General features: G+C 44.8%; 1 protein-coding gene across 1 annotated transcript in view; it reads right to left on the bottom strand.

Moving 5' to 3' along the window:
* Positions 1-18,012, bottom strand: part of PIK3R3 (phosphoinositide-3-kinase regulatory subunit 3) — a 293,502-nt gene that overhangs the window by 255,125 nt on the left and 20,365 nt on the right. The window contains exons 2-3 of the mRNA XM_056844282.1: positions 12,757-12,852; positions 7,639-7,716 (exon numbers count right to left, since the gene is read on the bottom strand). Of these exons, the coding sequence (XP_056700260.1) occupies positions 7,639-7,716; positions 12,757-12,852 (174 nt within the window). The remainder of the gene's footprint in view (positions 1-7,638; positions 7,717-12,756; positions 12,853-18,012) is intronic.

Below are 18,012 nucleotides of genomic sequence, written 5' to 3'. Positions count from 1 at the left end.
ACCATAACACCCACTTTGCAAGCCAAAGAGTATCTCTGTTATTTGGTGAGAGTATATGCAACACATGCTACAACCCAGTTTCTTCTCCAGGGGAGAACTGAAATTATTTATAATCATGTTTAATCAAGATGATGCCTATAATCCAACAAAAGACCTGTGCACATAGCACAAAAACATAACCGTGAGATTATCGAGACACAGGGTGTCACCACTGGAAAGTGGCACAATCCATGAACAAATAAAGGCAAGCATGTGTGGGTCATATCTTGGATCATATTTTGTCCCTACAACACAAAACGATTGAGTAAAAGTGAAGACTGGGTGTAGATAAAAGAGCAACAAAGAAGTCTCTCTACAATTTGCAGATCCAAAATTCAATATTTGGCTCTCTCTAACTAATCTTTCAGTTGAAAACCTACAGTATCTCTTTGACTGTTCACACACAATTCAGCTTCATTGAACATATTTAGCTCCCTTATTTAATGAGGTCAAAATTCATTGGATTCATTCAATATAACTTTAATTAATTTAGTTCCTTCCTTATCAAAGTTGAAGTCAGTGGCACAAATGCAGCACAATTGAACTGAACCAGACTCAGCTTTATTAAATAAACTAACTTGGGGCAATTTTTAATGTTATATTTTGCATTTGGAGTGATTCTTATAATTGCATTATGTCAAAGGCACCTATGAACTGGTCAGCTTGCCCACAAACTATCCCAAGAACCACTAACTGCCAATAACCCCTTCATGGCTCACAGGACCATTTCTAAGTAGGGTACGTCAATGGCTACTTTGCACAAAAATATTTTCTCAAGCACAAAGCCACAGGAATCAGTTCAGAGCCCACCCCAATACATCAAAACACTATGGTGGGAGTGAGTTTTAGTGGTTACCTACCACTCCTACCCCAGTCCAACAGCTCTGGGGTGTACAAATAGGCTGACTTAAAGGGATATTTACACTAAAAACCTTTATAGCTTTAACACCAACTGAAGTGTGTTGGCTTTCCCTAAAGAATCACGGGAGTCATTGTTTGGATAAGGAGCTGAGGGAATATTCTGTTTAAAAGATTTCTAGCAGCTCTCTTAAAGCCACTGTTTCTAAGATTCTCAGAAAAGAGGGCATGGTCATGAAATCAGTTTAAGGCCACACTGTAGATGTTCCCAAGCTCTGCCCTTGCAGTGGGAAACCCCCATACCCCGAGGAACACAGAATGCTGAATTTTGTGTGCACTGCAATCTGTGTATGCATCAGGTACTCATGGCACTATACATAATGCCCTGATTCTAAACATTTTGGGAGAATATAAGTTAAATAAAAATACACTCAGGTTTTTTTTTTTTTAAAGATATACGCAAATCAATTTAAAAGGCAATGAAGTGTCTAGCAGCCCTTCAAAAACAACAACAACCACAACACTACCAGTCTTACACATATGTGACTTTTGGGGCCAGAGTGGTAGCTGCTAAGATCCCTGCTCCCATGTGTGTAGTGCTGACTCTGCTAAGCAAGAGTCTGTGCTTGCCTGCCCATCCCATCCAGTGCATCTGCCTCTGAACAGAGGCTTCAGTGTCCCAGTAAGGGGTACTTGATTTTTCAAAATGAAATCCAGGAATCAACCACCCAATCCGAGAGTTAAGCCCCAGCGTGGATCTCTGGAGAGGGTGCAAGCTAGGGTTGCAGTTCCATCTTCACCACCGCGGGAGATTTTTGGGGGCAGAGCCTGAGGAGGATGGGGTTTGGGGAGGGGAGGGATTTCAATGACAGAGTCCAATTGCCAAAGCGGCCATTTTCTCCAGGTGAACTGATCTCTATTGGCTGGAGATCAGTTGTAATAGCAGGAGATCTCCAGCTAGTACCTGGAGGTTGGCAATCCTAGTGCAAGCGTGTCTGGCTGTCAAGGTTGTCCTCACTGCCCATCACATGAGATGGTACACATTGAATCAGTAGGCTTGCCAGGTCCCTCTTCGCCACCGGCGGGAGGTTTTTGGGGTGAAGCCTGAGGAGTGCGGGGTTTGGGGAGGGGAGGGACTTCAATGCCATAGAGTTCTATTGTCAAGGCAGCCATTTTCTCCATTGGATATGATCTATATCTGCTGGAGATCAGTTGTAATAGCAGGAGATCTCCAGCTAGTACCTGGAGGTTGGCAACTCTGTTTATCCAGCCAATGGTCAGGAGACTTTCAGAGACTTCCGCATGGGACTTTTATAAGGGCAGCATGCTCCCCCAGTTTTACATAATTGATTACATTAATATCCCACTTTTCTTCCATCCTGGAACTTGAAAGAAGAAGAAGAGTTGGTTTTTATATGCCGACTTTCTCTACCACTTAAAGGAGACTCAAACTGGCTTACAATCACCTTCCCTTCCCCTCCCCAACACAGACGCCCTGTGAGGTGGGTGAAGCTGAGAGAATGTGACTGGCCCAAGGTCACCCAGCTGGCTTCATGTGTAGGAACAGGGAAACAAATCCAGTTCACCAGATTAGCCTCCGCCGCTCGTGCGGAGGAGTGGGGAATCAAACCCGGTTCTCCAGATCAGACTCCACAGCTCCAAACCACCGCTCTTAACCACTACAGGCTTGAAAATTCTAGCGCAGCTTGGCCGGCAGAGGAGATCAGACCCCTTGCCCGTGTTTCACTCGCCGCTGAATGTGGGAACGTTTCGTTGCTGGCAGCTGCTTCTGTGTGTCTCGCTGCAGACAATGAGGTACCTCGGGACTTGGTTTCTTAGTTCTGCCGAGGATGGATGAGCTCATGTTTCTTTATATAGATATCCCGTCAGATTCCTCTCCATAGCAACACGTCCTGGCACGACAGCCTCTGGGCTGGTGCTGTCAGAGAGCCTGTCTGCTTGAGCTTGACACTGCATCCTCCACATCATTGGAAACAGCACTCGCTCAAAGGCAACAGGGCAGAGAGGAACCAGCGCAGGTACAAGGAGGGTGGATCAGCCTGCTGTTCCGTGGCCTCCTACTGCCTGTTAACGCAGTCAGCCTGGAAAACAGCTCTCTGCCGGGCTACCTGATACCACAGCGCCACCTTCTGGCCAAAGTTTTTAAAAGGGCTTTCTTTAAAAAAGAAGAAGCGAAAAAACACACACAAAAAACAGAGAACTACTTACAGCTTTGAAATATCTAACCAGAAAATATACCACACAGTAAGAGAAATATTCAAAGGTCAAAAATCAAAAGAATTTTTAGAATAAATCATGATGGAAAAAGGGGGCATGGTACAGCCCAATCTCGTCAGATCTCAGAAGCTAAGCAGGGTCAGCCCTGGTTAGTATTTGGATGGGAGACCACCAAGGAATACCAGGGTTGCTGTGCAGAGGAAGGCACTGGCAAACCACCTCTTGCCATGAAAACCCCATAAGGGGTCACCATAAATTGGCTGCGACTTGACAGCACTTTACACACACACAAGACATCTTGCTGGTTGGGGCTGCAATGTCCTTGAGAATATAATTTAACACAATAGGGAAGGTTTAATAAACGTCTAGTATGGATGGCCCTGACCTGGATGGCCCAGGCTAGCCTGATCCTGTCAGATCTCAGAAGCTAAGCAAGGTCAGCCCTGGTTAGTATTTGGATGGGGGACCACCAAGGAATACCAGGGTTGCTGTACAGAGGAAGGCACTGGCAAACCACCTCTGTTAGTCTCTTGCCATGAAAACCCCCAAAAGGGGTCGCCATAAGTCGGCTGCAACTTGACGGCACTTTACACACACACACAGTATGGACTAGCACAGGGGTCGGCAAACTCATTAGTCAAAAGAGCCAAATATCAACAGTACAATGATTGAGATTTCTTTTGAGAGCCAAATTTCTTAAACTTAAACTATATAGGTAGGTACACTGGGAGGCCAGGTCTACCCATTGGCTTTCTTGGCAGTAGACCTGGCCTCCGGAGGCCCATAGAAGCCAACTGGTGGACCTGGCCTCTGAAGGGGGACTTTTTCCCCTCCTCGGAGTCCAGGTCTACCGCCAAGAAAGCCAGTGGGTAGACATGGCCTCTGAGGAAGGAAAAAAGTAAGTAAGGTATCCATAAAATTAAATCATGACAATGACTGACAAACACTTAATGTGAACAATGTGAGCAAACTTTTCTCTAGATTCACAGATGCAGTAAACACATGAGAACATAAGAAAGGCCGGGCTGGATCAGACCAAGACCCTTCAAGTCCAGCAGTCTGTTCCCACAGTGCCAACCAGGTGCCTCCAGGAAGCCCACAAATAAGACCACTGCAGCATCATTGTCCTGCCTGATATAATAGGCCTGCTCCTCTGATCCTGGAGAGAATAGGCATGCATCATGACTAGTATCCATTTTGATTAGTAGCCATGGATAGCCCTCTCCTCCATGAACAGGTCCACTACCCTCTTAAAGCCCTCCAAGTTGGCAGCCATCACCACCTCCTGGGGCAGGGAGTCCCACCATTTAACCACGCGTTGTGTGAAGAAATGCTTCCTTTCATCAGTTTTGAATCTCCCACCCTCCAGCTTCAGCAGACGACCCCGAGTTGTACCATTATGTGTGTCCTGGGTCGGGGGCCCCACCCCACGCCCCGGGGCTTTCCCGCCACCCTCCACTTACCAGACAAGCCCCTGCTGGCTTCAAAGTGTGCCTCTTTCCTACAGGGACCTGCAGGCCCAGAAGACGACGGGGGAACGGAGTCTGCACCGCAGAAGACGGGGCGCCACGGCCCAGCACCACTGCAGGGGACGCACCGCCAAAGGAAGCCCGCCCCGCCCAACAGCTGATAGGCTGGCGGGGCGGGCCAGGAACCGCCGTGCCGCCCGCCCAGCAATCGCACGGCTAGAGGGGAGGGGAGGCTTTAGCCTCCCAGCCATTGAGGGAAAGGGAAAGGGGGACCCGGCCATTCTCCACAGCGGGGGGGGGGGGGGAGAGACAGCACGCCCGCTCGCCTGCTCTCTCGCGCTTGCTCTCTCTCTCTCTCTCTCTCTCTCTCTCTCTCTCTCTCTCTCAGGTGCGCTGGCTCCGCAGCCGGGCTGCCGGCGCGAGCGGGCGTGAGAGCAGAGGCTCCGAACCAAGTTCGGAGAGCAGCACTCAACGGGCCAAAGAGCCGTATGCGGCTCGCGAGCCGCAGTTTGCCGACCCCTAGACTAGCATGAAAAGTCAGAGTCCCCACTATGCAAATAAGATTCTACCCTTCATTTAATTCCTGAAGGAATTAATTAATCAAAAGAACCGTTGCCCCCCTCTCAAAGACTTGTGCCTGTCAGTTTTTTGCAGTGGGAAACTTGGCCACTTCATTTTCCTCTCTTTGAATCTTATTATTATTAATAATGCTGTGGATTTTTGTAAGCCACTTTGTGGACTCAGTGGGTTAATATTTTGAATAAATTATGTTTTAAACATATTCCCTTCTGCCTCATTATTCGGGTCTTTTTCAGATGATTAACAAATCTGGATGGTACCCTTTCTGATCTTCCCAGTCCAAACCCGAGCCCCAGTCCAACCCAAGTACTGTGAAAGCTCAGCTCCAATTTAGTTATGGGGCGGAAAGCTTTAAGGAGACATTGCAGTTGCCATTTGGAAGTATTTCCAGGTTGTGTTTGATTGTCTGTTTGTAAAAGAGAATTTGACTAATGCTCAGTAGGATTTGCACCATGAGAAGACATTCCAACTGGCAAGAAGCAAAATTATAAGGGCTTATACAGAAGCATACTGGGAGTTTTAATCTCAGTCCCTTTTCTGACGACCCTTTGCATGCACTTTGCCTTTTTTATCACAATTGCAACATTTTCAGCAAGCTATCCAGCAGATCCCCCGAGGCCCTTGGTCTGCCACCAGCGTATATGTGAAATTAGGATATTTTGCCTTTATGTACCCCACTTTGCACTTAGCAGATGAAATTCAATGTAAGTATTTTGTTACCCAGTTTTGAAAAGTTCTTTTGGAGCCCACTACTGATGACTCTCTGCCCAACCATGCCCTTTGATGCCAGCACACACACCTTTCCATTGCCTAGTTGTTGGTGCTTTGTTACCTGTGCTCCCAGCTGCATCTGCTGCCTAGCGCTTCTGGAGAAGGGCATGCGAGTGGTACACAAACCATCATAGAATTGGAAGGGACCATGAGGGTCATCTAGTTCAACCCCCTGCACAATGCAGGAAATTCACAACTACCTCCCCACCACATCCCCAGTGACCCCTACTCCATGCCCAGAAGATGGCCAAGATGCCCTCCCTCTCATGATCTGCCAAAGGTCATGGAATCAGCATTGCTAACAGATGGCCATCTAGCCTCTGCTTAAAAACCTCCAGGGAAGGAGAGCTTACCACCTCCTGAGGAAGCCTGTTCCTCTGAGGAACCACTCTAACTGTTAGAAAATTATTCTTAAGGTCTAGATGGAACTCTTTTGATTTTGACTCCTGCATCCCCTTGCAATGCTCTTAGCTTCCTCCAGTCTTCTGTCACAGAGGCTGATACTAATGACAAATTCCATATTTTTACTAGAAGGTCAACAATTTGTTTTTGAGTTCTTTAAAAAAATCATCAGTGCATATAATCTAGGCCTGGTAATATGGACCCTTTCATCATATCTGGACAGAGATCCTCAGCCTATCCCTCTTTTCCTCCCCCTGTACTTTTAGTGATTTGTTGCCCAGTCTTTAAACCCATTTCCCTACTTGGAATGTTTCGCTTTATACAGAAAACTTGCAAAACAATTTCAGTAAATCTTTTTAAAAAGTCAAATAAAATGTTTTTGAAATAGTTAGGAGCATGTTTCCATGACCTTTTTTTGTTTACTGCTACTGCATCAGTGCCCTAGGAACATATTGAGAAAGCATTCAATATCAAAGATTTTTTAAAATTAAAAACTAAGTGTTCACAAAATGTGCCTGCTGTGCGTGTGCATTATGTGCTACACATTATTGATATCACACTTGCTACCCAATTATTACCTATGACATTAGTGCAGTCATGTGCTTATCTGATTCATGCTTGCTGCTGATTGATTATATTGATTGTGAACAATGCTGGATGCCCATTGGGCAAAAAGAACACAAACACATTCAAAAAAATAAGCAAATAAATCACAAACCTAGCAATTCTTAGAATTATTTTAACTGTGTATCCCATTTCAGAAACTCAGGATGGCTTAAATTTGTCCTCACAACAATTCTGGGATGCATACTAGATTAAGATGTATTGTATTGTATCATATATGTCACATCCCCCAGGTGAGGAGCTTTCCGCTGGGGGAACAGAAGGAAGTCACAGGGTTCAACACAACACACTTTCCCTAGGCATCATGTTTGTGCAGAAAGTTGAACCGGGATCTCCCTAGTGTGATACCCTTGCCAAAATATCATACCACTTTCCCTCCTACTAATGCTCTACAAACATCTTGTTCTTTCTTCAAAACTCTGACTCAAGTGATGACTCTCATCAGCATCCATATCTTTGGCCTATTGTACAATTCTGATATTCCATTAATTTCTTCCCCAGCCAAATCCATAGATACAGATATTCATATTTGGGTAATGGCTGCAGTTCTAGATCAATCGTGCACTGCACAGCTATGGGACCACTTGGAAAAAAGCCTTCCCCTGTTGCCTGTAACTTGGCTCAAACTATCTCATTGAATTGTGCAGCTAGATCTTACCTGTCAGAAGTGCCTGTGTGAGCTGAGGGCTACAAAAGGAGCCGGGAGGGGATCTGTAAAGTGCTTCATGATCTAAGTCTGTAAAAAACAAAAGAAATAAAAAAATCAGCATGATGGCAAACTGTAAAGTGCAAAACCGAAGGCCTAGCTACATGTTATATGCAAGCACTTGTCATTGGCACACCCCTTTTCAGGGAAATGGTCTCAAGAGGAAGTAGAGGAATAGCAGGGGGTTGCAGGTGGGATGCTTTCTAAACCTGCTGCTTCTTGCTCCAAATCACCTCTCCACAAGCTTCTTCTCAGATTTACATCACCCCTGCCAGTGCATTGGAGATCATGTGTGCATTTACTTGTAGTATCTTCTAGTCCACATGCTGTCGTTGCCACATGCAAAATTGTGGTAAAAGATGCATTAATAGCACAATTATAGGAAGAAGATCAGCAGACAAGAAACTCACTAAAAGAGATGTATCAGGGAACAGCCTAAAAAGGCATAAATGGCAGTCCATCACCCTCTTGCCCTTTACTGAGGCCATTGTTTCTTTGGGAATTGCAGTTACCACTATACATTTTTCCTATGTGAGACAAAGTCTAGGAGACTATGGGTGAAAACACACGGTCGCTTTATCCTCTTTTAATCCCTGTTTCAGCCAGGATAGAACACATGCGTTTCGCCTAATGTGCGTTCGATCCTGGCTAAAACAGGGGTTAAAGGAGGATAAAGAGACCATGCGTTTTTGCCCTCTCTTTCCTGTTATACAAATAACAGGAATGGTACCCACCAGTAGGTGGAGGCAAAGGATCTGTACAAATTGTGCAAGAGCAGCAGGGTTATTTTCCTGACTTTTCCAATTTACCGTAAGTAAAATAATTGGCCTGCTTTGCAGTAGCCACAACAGGTAAACCTGTGTTATTGTGTTCAGAATTTGGCAGAAATGAAATTTTAAAATAGGGGAGTGGAGTGTCCAAATGTTACCTTTAAAACAAAATTAGTGATATCGTTGCAGAAAATGTTAGTGGGTTGGATCTCATGTAGATTCCCACAGGCATGGGGGATTTTCATTGATTCCCCCTTCCCATCACCTAATTGCTCGCTCTCTCCCCCCTGCAATGCTGCTGCAGGAGTATAGGGGATCCCCAGGAATATTTTGGGAATAAAATCAGAGGTTTCCTGGTGGGATTGGCAAAACTAAGCTTCTCTGCATATTTTATAGTAGTACTCAGGTTTTATATTTGTTACAAGTCCAAAAACAAAGCCACTCAAATCACTAAACGGTCTCTGAGTCAGCTGATGACAATTTCAGTGGAGAAGAGAGAGTTGATAATGGTAATTTTAGCAAGCCTGAGGGAAAAAAATGCAAGCATTGTGGGAATATTATACCTTGGGGCCTCTACTTCCCTATCCATGCTGCCTAGACACCACCATTCAGCCATCGTTGAGAAGTAGGGTTGCCAGGTCCCTCTTCGCAACCGGCGGGAGGTTTGGGGGTGGAGCCTGAAGAGGGCAGGGTTTGGGGAGGGGAGGGACTTCAAGGCCATAGAGTTCAATTGCCAAAGCGGCCACTTTCTCCAGGTGATCTAATCTCTGTCGGCTGGAGATCAGTTGAATTAGCAGGAGATCTCCTGCCGCTACCTAGCAGTTGGCAACCCTATTGAGAAGTGAAATCCTATTCCAGGCATTTTGCTTGGCCGGCTGGAGAACTTAGTAATCTTACTTCCATTCAACATCTTTTAGAGTCTCCATGTGGAACTTTCAGATCTAGAAAGTAAAGCCTCCATTCAGGGTCCTAACAGATGTATAAACACTGCCATTCTCTCTACCCGTACCTGTCAATGGACCTAGCATCTATTGAGTCCCTTATAGCTACAGGTTACTGTTTTGTAGTTCATTTACACCTAATGATTGGTGATTAATTGTGCCTACTGTAGCTGATAAAATATTCTCTTGTTTGGAACTTGCTGCTGTGGATACTGAATGTTTAAGCTTGGGAACCCCACAGAAGGAACTCTCTCATTTTGATTGTTCACTGCTATGAATCTGTAGTATCCAATGGTACTGATACATCTGCTACAGTTTCAGTTTTGGGGGAGTAAAGTTCATAAGAGGCACAGTAGCATGCAAGAGGGGAAACCACACCCCAGCAAGCAAAGAACAAAGCTGCACCATTGTAATGTAGTGTCATTTATTGATTTGTTTGCTTGTTTATTTTACTTCATTTATATTCCGTCTTTCTCCCCAATAGGGACCCAAAGGGGCTTACATTGTCCTCTCCATCATTTTATACTCATAACAACTCTGTGTATGTTAGGCTGGCTCAAGGTCACCCAGCAAGCATCCATGGTAGAGTGGAAATGTGAACCTGGGTCTCTCAGATCCTAGTCCAACACTTTAACCACAACACTTTAATTAATACACCACAGTTTTAGAGTACTAAACTAGGACTGGGAGACCCAAGTTGAAAGCCCCACTCTGCCGTGAATCTCATTGGGTGAACTTGGACCAATCATCCTCTTGCAGTCTAACCTACCTCACAGAGGCTAAAATGGAGGGAAGATAATGTTCCTCTTTGGAGTGAGGGCAGGATTCCAACAACTAAATAAATAGAACACGTGCAACATTTCTGAGTGCAACGGTCACTTTCTGTGTATTGCCACCAGTGGCAAAAATAGCATGCAAGTCTACCAGTGGCGCTGCTGGAAATGTGTGTGAGCCACAGAGTGGCTAGGCATAACCAAAACCTTCTGAAGATCACTCTAGGAACTGGTTTCTTCTCACTTCTTGACTTGCCTCTTCCCCTCTCTAAATACTGATTTCCAGATGATGGATGGAGGAAAGGTCCTGCCCCTTTCTGAAAAACACCAATCCCCTTTAGTCCTGTTTGGTGTGAGATCCAATCAGGAGCAGGAGAGAAAAAGATGTTGCACAGTCAGCTCAGACAGATAGGGTCTGAACCTTCAGTGAAAGAGAGAATGGAGGGCTCCTGTCTCAGAGTTCGCCTTGTATGTAAGAAAGCTAAATCAGTGAATGTTTAGAGATAAGGTCTGCATCTCCAGAGTGTTAGCTGGGAAAGAGCCTGTGTCAGAAGACTTTTAAGAACCCCGTGGCGCAGAGTGGTAAGCTGCAGTACTGCAATCAAAGCTCTGCTCATGACGTGAGTTCGATCCCAATGGAAGTCGGTTTCAGGAAGCCGGCTCAAGGTAGACTCAGCCTTCCATCCTTCCGCGGTCAGTCAAATGAGTATCCAGCTTGTTGAGTGTAGATGACTGGGGAAAGCAATGGCAAACCAGCCTGTAAACATAGTCTGTCTAGTCATGATGTCATGATGTGACGTCACCCCATGGGTCAGTAATGACCGGTGCTTGCACATGGGACTACGTTTACCTTTTTACCAGGAGACTTTGGAAGTTTAGGAACCTGCCTTTGGTGATAAAGCAGGCTAGCTTGAGGAAGAGACTGTATCTGTCTTGAAGCCCCAGTTTCAGAGGGAAACTAGTGAAAGATTTGTGGTTTCTGAGAGGAACGCACATTCACACTATGAGAATTCTGAGACTGAGAGAAGGCCAATATTCAACTCCGGAATACAAACTTGGCTGCTAACTGTTCTCTTTTGTCCTAAATGACAATCTTATAAATGAATGGGCTCAGCAAAACTGTGTTACATCAGTAAATAATTACTATCCTCTTTTCTGAACTATCTTATTCCCCATCCCTGTGAGTAAATAAAAGTTACTGTTCTTTTTCTACTTTCTTCACAGGTGCTGAACTTATTTTATTCAGAAGCCACCACTAAAGTCAGGTGGAAGGCTGGGGTAGAGACCACACTGGTTGAGTTTTACACCACACTACCTATGTTTAAACACCTTTAAAGACCCTGACCTTCACAGTATGTATAACCACAACCTTCTGAAGATCACTCTAGGCACTGCCTTCTCAGCACTAGCCTTGTCTTCCCCCCTCCTCTAAATACTGATTTCCAGAATGATTTTATAAGGTATGTGACTCCCTTTTCAACTAAATGTACCAGTTCCCCTCCATTAAATGTTGGGTATGCTCTGTGTGTCTTGAACAGAGCCATTAGGGCTATATACACAACATATCCATGGAAACTCCAAGGGACACTGAGGGGGATCAGGATGAAGCTGCTACCCCTACCCTTCACTGACGACTAATGTGAAGAATGGCTAAATTCCAGGGAGCTGCTCTGGCCTGGGAGCCACCTGACTGACAGCTGTCGAATTTTGGGCATGGCTGTTGGAACTGTAACAGCTTAGAACGGAGAGAGTGAGCTGAGAGTCAGTTAAGCACAGACAGAGCTTGAAGCAGTTAGGTAGAGCTGGCAGCTGTGTTTAAATTAAAAGAACACTGTTTGAGTTGTCTGGTCAAGACAGGGTCAGCAACCGGTTACTAATGAGGACAATATCTCTAAGTATGGAGAGCGAGTCCTAATAATTAAAGTGGGAAACAGCTCTGAAGGAAAGAGTTCTCTCTAAACTAGAGAGAGAGAGACATCACTTTGGTGAAGTGAGTGATCCCTACAGGGTTTTTTAGGAGAGAGATCTCTGGAGTCAAAAGGGATCCCAGTCCAGGTTAAGGAATACACTGGTGAAGTTTTTTTTTTAACCATTCCTAACTCTTGAAAACTGAAGAAACATTGTGTTTAAGTAAATTGTGAGTGAAAACCAAACAGACACTGTCAACCAAAAGAGAGCCCTCTCAACGTGAAACCAAGTGTCAAGCAATTATAAGTGAAACTTAGCAGTACCATCTGAAACAACAAAATATCTTACACACACACACACAAGAAGTGCCTACTCTTTATTTGTCTGAAACCTAGTTCGCCTATTCTCAACTTCGTCCTATGTTGCAGTTGAAAATAAAACCTGCTGCTTTAAAGTTTTACCTCACAAAGCCTCTCATGGGCCATCCATTTCTGATGGTCTTATTATTTTTGGGAAATCAATCTCTCCCTCTGTCCATGACGACAACTAATCATGCTATCTTTACCCCACCCCCCACACATTGGCCCTTCCATGAGCTTGGATGATTTATAATATATGCTGAGACATGTTTTAGGATGCAGAACACTGATGAAAATTCTACTGTATGTCAATTGATACCTTCTTTTTCTAAAGCATCAAGAAGTCTCCTTACAACCAGCAGGGCATGTTCTGGGACGTTTAACTGATTGACAACCTCCATCTGCCCAGCGGATCCTGTTATGAGGAGAAACAAGCAGAGACAATTTAACTCCCAAGTTTCTTGTTTAGCAGAACCATATGTGTGACCATTAAATCGTCATAGTAAATGTCCCCCGTCGGTCCTCATTGGCAGGAGATGTCTGGTCTAGCCAGCCACGTGTAGTCTCTGCAAGGAATGGAACTGGTTTTATTACCATTTTCAGCTACCAACATAGCCTTTGAAAACCACCCATTATTGGTAGAAGAAAATCTTATATGACTTCATTCATAGAGAATCAAAGAAAAAAATAAGCTTAATTTCATGTCTAGAGGGAATTTCAAGCTGCAATCTAGAAACATTTGTGACTATGGAACGTCACTGGAATGTTACATCCCAGTGCAAGGACAGAGGAAATCACTACTTCCTTGCCAGCCAGTGACTCCTTCTTGCAGCCATGCCTGGAGGACCTTCCATGCACGGAAGAAGAGGCAGTAGCCTCTGGCCCCTTGTGAAGATGGTCCAGGTATGAACACAATGGTGGCAGCCACCTCCTCCTCTTCTTCCTTGCAAGGAGGAACCCTGAACTACCCTCTTGGTATCCTCCATAACGCCACGCCACAGGGAATTTTCCCAATCAGTTAAAGAGGGAATCTATGCCTTGGAATGAGTCTTTGCATAGAGGGCAGCAGTAACATCACTGATTCACCATGCACCTGTACCTTGCCAGCATGCATTCATCTTTTACCATGCCAATAAAAAAGTTTCCACATCAATGAAAGATAAGCTTCCCATTTGCCTGCCAATTAACCAGGCTGACCACTGACCCTCACCTGGTTGGCGGGCAGAAGCAGGCCAGCTGAAGGGGGGGGGAAGTGATCCATGTGCATGGCATAATGATGTCACTTCCTTTGCAAATGAAAGCCAATTACAAAGCTGTGTTTCGAAGGGGCAGAGACTCAGACTCCGGATTTGTGCTGGTGATTCTGCAGCACAAAAATTTACTTCTGATACTCCAGGACTTTCTTCAGGGCAAACAACCACCATGCGTAGGATTTTGAGAATTCAGATCAGAAAAGTGTGGGTCAAGGGAACTTCAAATTCAAGGTTCCCATTCATTAAAGACCATAGTCTTCCCAAGCGGTCTGGGATTTAAGAGTCGTCTGTTCTAAAGGAAGGGGAAAATCTAGAATGTTAGGATTTTAGCTGAACTAAAAGTTCATTTTAGCCGCTGGAATAGACCAAGTGGCCTGACCTTGCCAGAAATTGTGAGCTAAGCCGGGCCAGCCACACTCAGTACTTGGATGGGAGACCACCAATGAAGACTGGGGTTGTTATGCAGAGGAAGGCAACAGCAAAGAACCTCAGTTCATCTCCTGCCCTGAACACCCCATGGATGGGGCTGCCCTGTGTTGGTTGTGACTGGATGACATATTCATTCAAAAGCTCATTTTATTGTGTTGGTTTGAAGCAACTTCCCTTAGGAAATCCTCTCTGTCCAAAAAATAAAAATCCTTCCAGCAATCCAATCTGAAGAAGAACTTGGCTTCATGTACATTAAGACATTGGGTTCCTATTCCATTAATAAAGACTTCTAAGAGAACATTTTGGCAAGCTGTGGATCATCATCAAGTTGCTGAGAATTTCAACAGGAACTGGACTGCAAGGCAAATTTACATTGACTGAACTGGCTCACACGCAAGGCAATTGGATCGCCTCAATGGTTTTGTTCTAAGGTTGTCTCAAACACTGTCCTGAATATCTTTGTGCCTGCACCATAGCCAAGTGCTACAATATAAGGGCCAAGTTGTTTCTTGGTAATTTTTTTTTTTAAAGGAGCCTTGCAGCCGCTTCTGAACTTGCAAAGTCTACAGACTAAAATTTCTTTATCACCAGAGGAAAGGCATGTATCCCCTGAGGGCATGGCCAGGTTACTAAATGAGCTACTTAAAATGAACTCACAATCAGAACAGTTCCCCCCTCCATGCCCTATTTGCACATGTGCAGATGGATGCATCTTTTCATTAACCCTGCAGATAATAAATTTCCTGCTTTTTGTGCCAGCATAGTCAATGGCATCTAATGTGAACTGATCTCAAGAAGGTATTGCAAGATTAGTCACCCAGCTCATGGGTGGATACGATCAGAAGACACACAGAGACACAAATAATAGTAATGCTCAATACAAAATTTCCACTTGAGCAATATTCACATGCAACTATACCCTCTATATTTGAGCCAGAAGGTATTGCAAGCAAGGCAGCGCAAAGGCATTTTCAGCAATCTGGAGCAAAGTTAAATCGCCACCTGAAACATCCCTCCCTTGCTTGCTGGCAGGTAGACCTTCTGTCCCGACTCCTGATTTGCCCATGTGCTTTGGAGCATGAGAGCTAATTCCCCAGCTTCTGGTTTGCTTTTGGATTGCTGCTGGTTTGCTGAGGCATTATGCACATGTTAATATGACAGCAACTGAATAGCTATAGAAAATCTAGGCATTTCAACCAAGGAGATAAGAGTACAGTAAATCTGAAGTTGGGTCCTACCAGAAAATGGATGCCCCTTTCCACTTCAGCAGTACCATAAGGATGGCAGAATTGTTCCTGTCCATCTTGGGCAAATAGCATATTAAACTATCACAACCATGCCCTCCCTCTGCCCATTTCCCCTTGCTTTTAGCATGAAGAAGTTTTGATTTCAGCCACCCATAGCCAGGAACCGCTGTTAAGGGTGACATTTCAATCTGCCCTAAAATCAGTGCGAGCCAAAGGAAATGAATAGCACGGAAGTTGGCCAAGGCATTAAACTGATCCAGATTTTGCTTTTTTTGGACTCTGCAGTATAATTGGCAGACTAGATGACTGTGCATAGCTCTTATTAGTTTAGGCAAAAAGACTTCAGAAATATAAAGGAGACTAAGGATATCACCAGCTACTAGTTAGCAAGATCAGCCTGTATAACCCTGTAATTAAGGGATCCCACAAGCTCATGTCATATTCATAGCAGTACAAACTCAGAGACTGGTTTAAGCATGTACACATCAGACCCCAATCAATTCTGCAACATGCTGTGCCTGTAATTCCACATCAACTGCATGTGGATGCATACCCAGACTGCAGATTGCAAACAGCAGTTGAGTTCATTCGTGTAAACGATGCGTTTCCAGCAGTTGAACACATCGTAGACACGTCACTGCTATTAATGGCCACCTCGAACCAAGAGGATAGGCGGGATATAAATCTTTTAATAAAAATAAATAAGGAAATGAATAAATGAATAAATAAGACCACAAATTAATTAAATAAATTGAAGGAATGACTGATTTTGTGGTGTCTAATAAAGCCTTTGTATATTTCACGAATGGTAGAGACCAGGTCAACATATATGATTGTCTGGAGAACCGTCGCAGCTGAAAGCTAAATTTGAAGCAAATATGGGGGTTGTCCTCGACAAAACCTTTGAGGAATAGAGCTGTAGAATGCCTGGAAGTATTTTCTAGCTCACCCTTTGTATACTCTACAGAGTGTGATGACAGAGCAATTAATTTCATCATTCTCGTAGAGTTGATCAACTGCTCAGTGGGAGGCCAGTTGGCAACCTCTTTTCACATCAGTTCATGAAGGTAGAACTACATGAACTGACTTTTCAAATTTTTACAGTGCTACCCCTGGGACGCTGATGTAAGAAGGCAGGCTGGTGGCAAGAGAGAAAGGGCTATTTTAACCACTCTCCCCTTTCCCAAGATTGTTTTGGCTTTGCTGCGGAAAATGTAGGGAGAAGGACAGCTTGATAACTTTCAGCGAACAAACAGGGCAAGCACGAAGGGTTAAAAAGCCCTGCTCCCCACCAGACCTCCCTTTCAAACCACTGTATAAAAGTTTAAAGGTTTACATGTAATATGTAATCCTGCTTTTAAATTATGGAATATTATGCATGCAGTATGAGATAACTACAAGAGTTATTTTGTCAAGAAACAAACAAAAAATATAAATGTGTTGTTTTCTTTTTAAAGACAAGGATATTTGTTTTATGGAATAGAAGAATCTGAGGCAGTAACTTGTGGGCAGAAAGTTTATGGTAAGCAATAGGAATGGCACTGTATAATGAGCCCTTGGAACCCACCTGCAAGGGTCAGAGGAAACAGCAGGGGCACCTTTATAATTCTCAACAAAGTTTAAAGTAATTGTGCTGGATATGGCAGTACAGCAGAGAGAGAGACAGCATGGTGCAGTGGCTAGAGCAGGGGAGTCAGACTCATTTGTTATGAGGGCTGGATATGACATAAATGTCAATTGGTCGGGCCAGGCCATGCCTTGACAGCACAGATTGCGATTGTGTGTGGGGGATAATGGCTGCCTCAGCTGGCGAGCCTGCAGCAGGCTTGCCAGTCCAGATCAGGACATGGGGGGGATGTTGCTGGCTTGGCTGGTTTGCGGTCCGGATAAGAGCTCTCAAGTGGCCAGCTCCGTCGTAAAGAGGGGAATGCCTGGAATGGGTTACTGCCTGAGCAATTAAACAGTCGGGAGTCATTAGCAGGGACACATTTTTCACTCCTGTTGGTGGCTGAGAAAAAGAAAGTGGGAGCTCGAGGCCACCAGAAGGAGTGGGTGTCATTTGCTACAAGAGTGGAGGTGCATAGAGTATTTCCTACAGGGTGACTGAACTTGGCAGATTGTCTGCGGGATACACAGAGGCTCCCAAGAATTGGAGCTCTCAGCTGCTAGAGCTGTGGCCTGGCTGAAGGGTTAAAGGAAGGATGGCGATTCCACTCGGCTAAGGAAGCAGGAGGAATCTCAATTGGTTGCCAAGGCCAGTCACTGCTCGCGACCGATCCACCACACACCCAGCAATTAGTAACATTTAGCACATCAGCAATTCTTTCTCCCAAGTCAATGAATGAATTTTTAGCTGGATCTGGGAGCCGAACTGTTTTTGCTAGTTGTCTATACAGGGAAGGATACACTAGAGGGCCTTTTGGAGTTGGGATATTTCTCAGAGGAGGGGGAGGCAGCAAGACTCTTGCCTCAGGAGCAGGAGCAGGCAAGTTAGGAAGGTGGCCTTTTGAGTCTTTCTGCTTCACCTGGGATGTACACACCCAAGAGGCCCTAGGGCAAGACTTTCCAGCCCACTTCCCAGTGACATGTCCTAGGTTTTGGGCCATGAGATAAGTCTTTCCTGCCTCTGTACAGGTCTTAGAAGGG

The sequence above is a fragment of the Euleptes europaea genome, chromosome 2 (assembly GCF_029931775.1).
Source record: "Euleptes europaea isolate rEulEur1 chromosome 2, rEulEur1.hap1, whole genome shotgun sequence".
In the NCBI taxonomy this organism is placed as follows: Eukaryota; Metazoa; Chordata; class Lepidosauria; order Squamata; family Sphaerodactylidae; genus Euleptes; species Euleptes europaea.
Note: the sequence above shows the minus strand (reverse complement) of the source record. Positions and strands in the feature narration are given on the sequence as shown.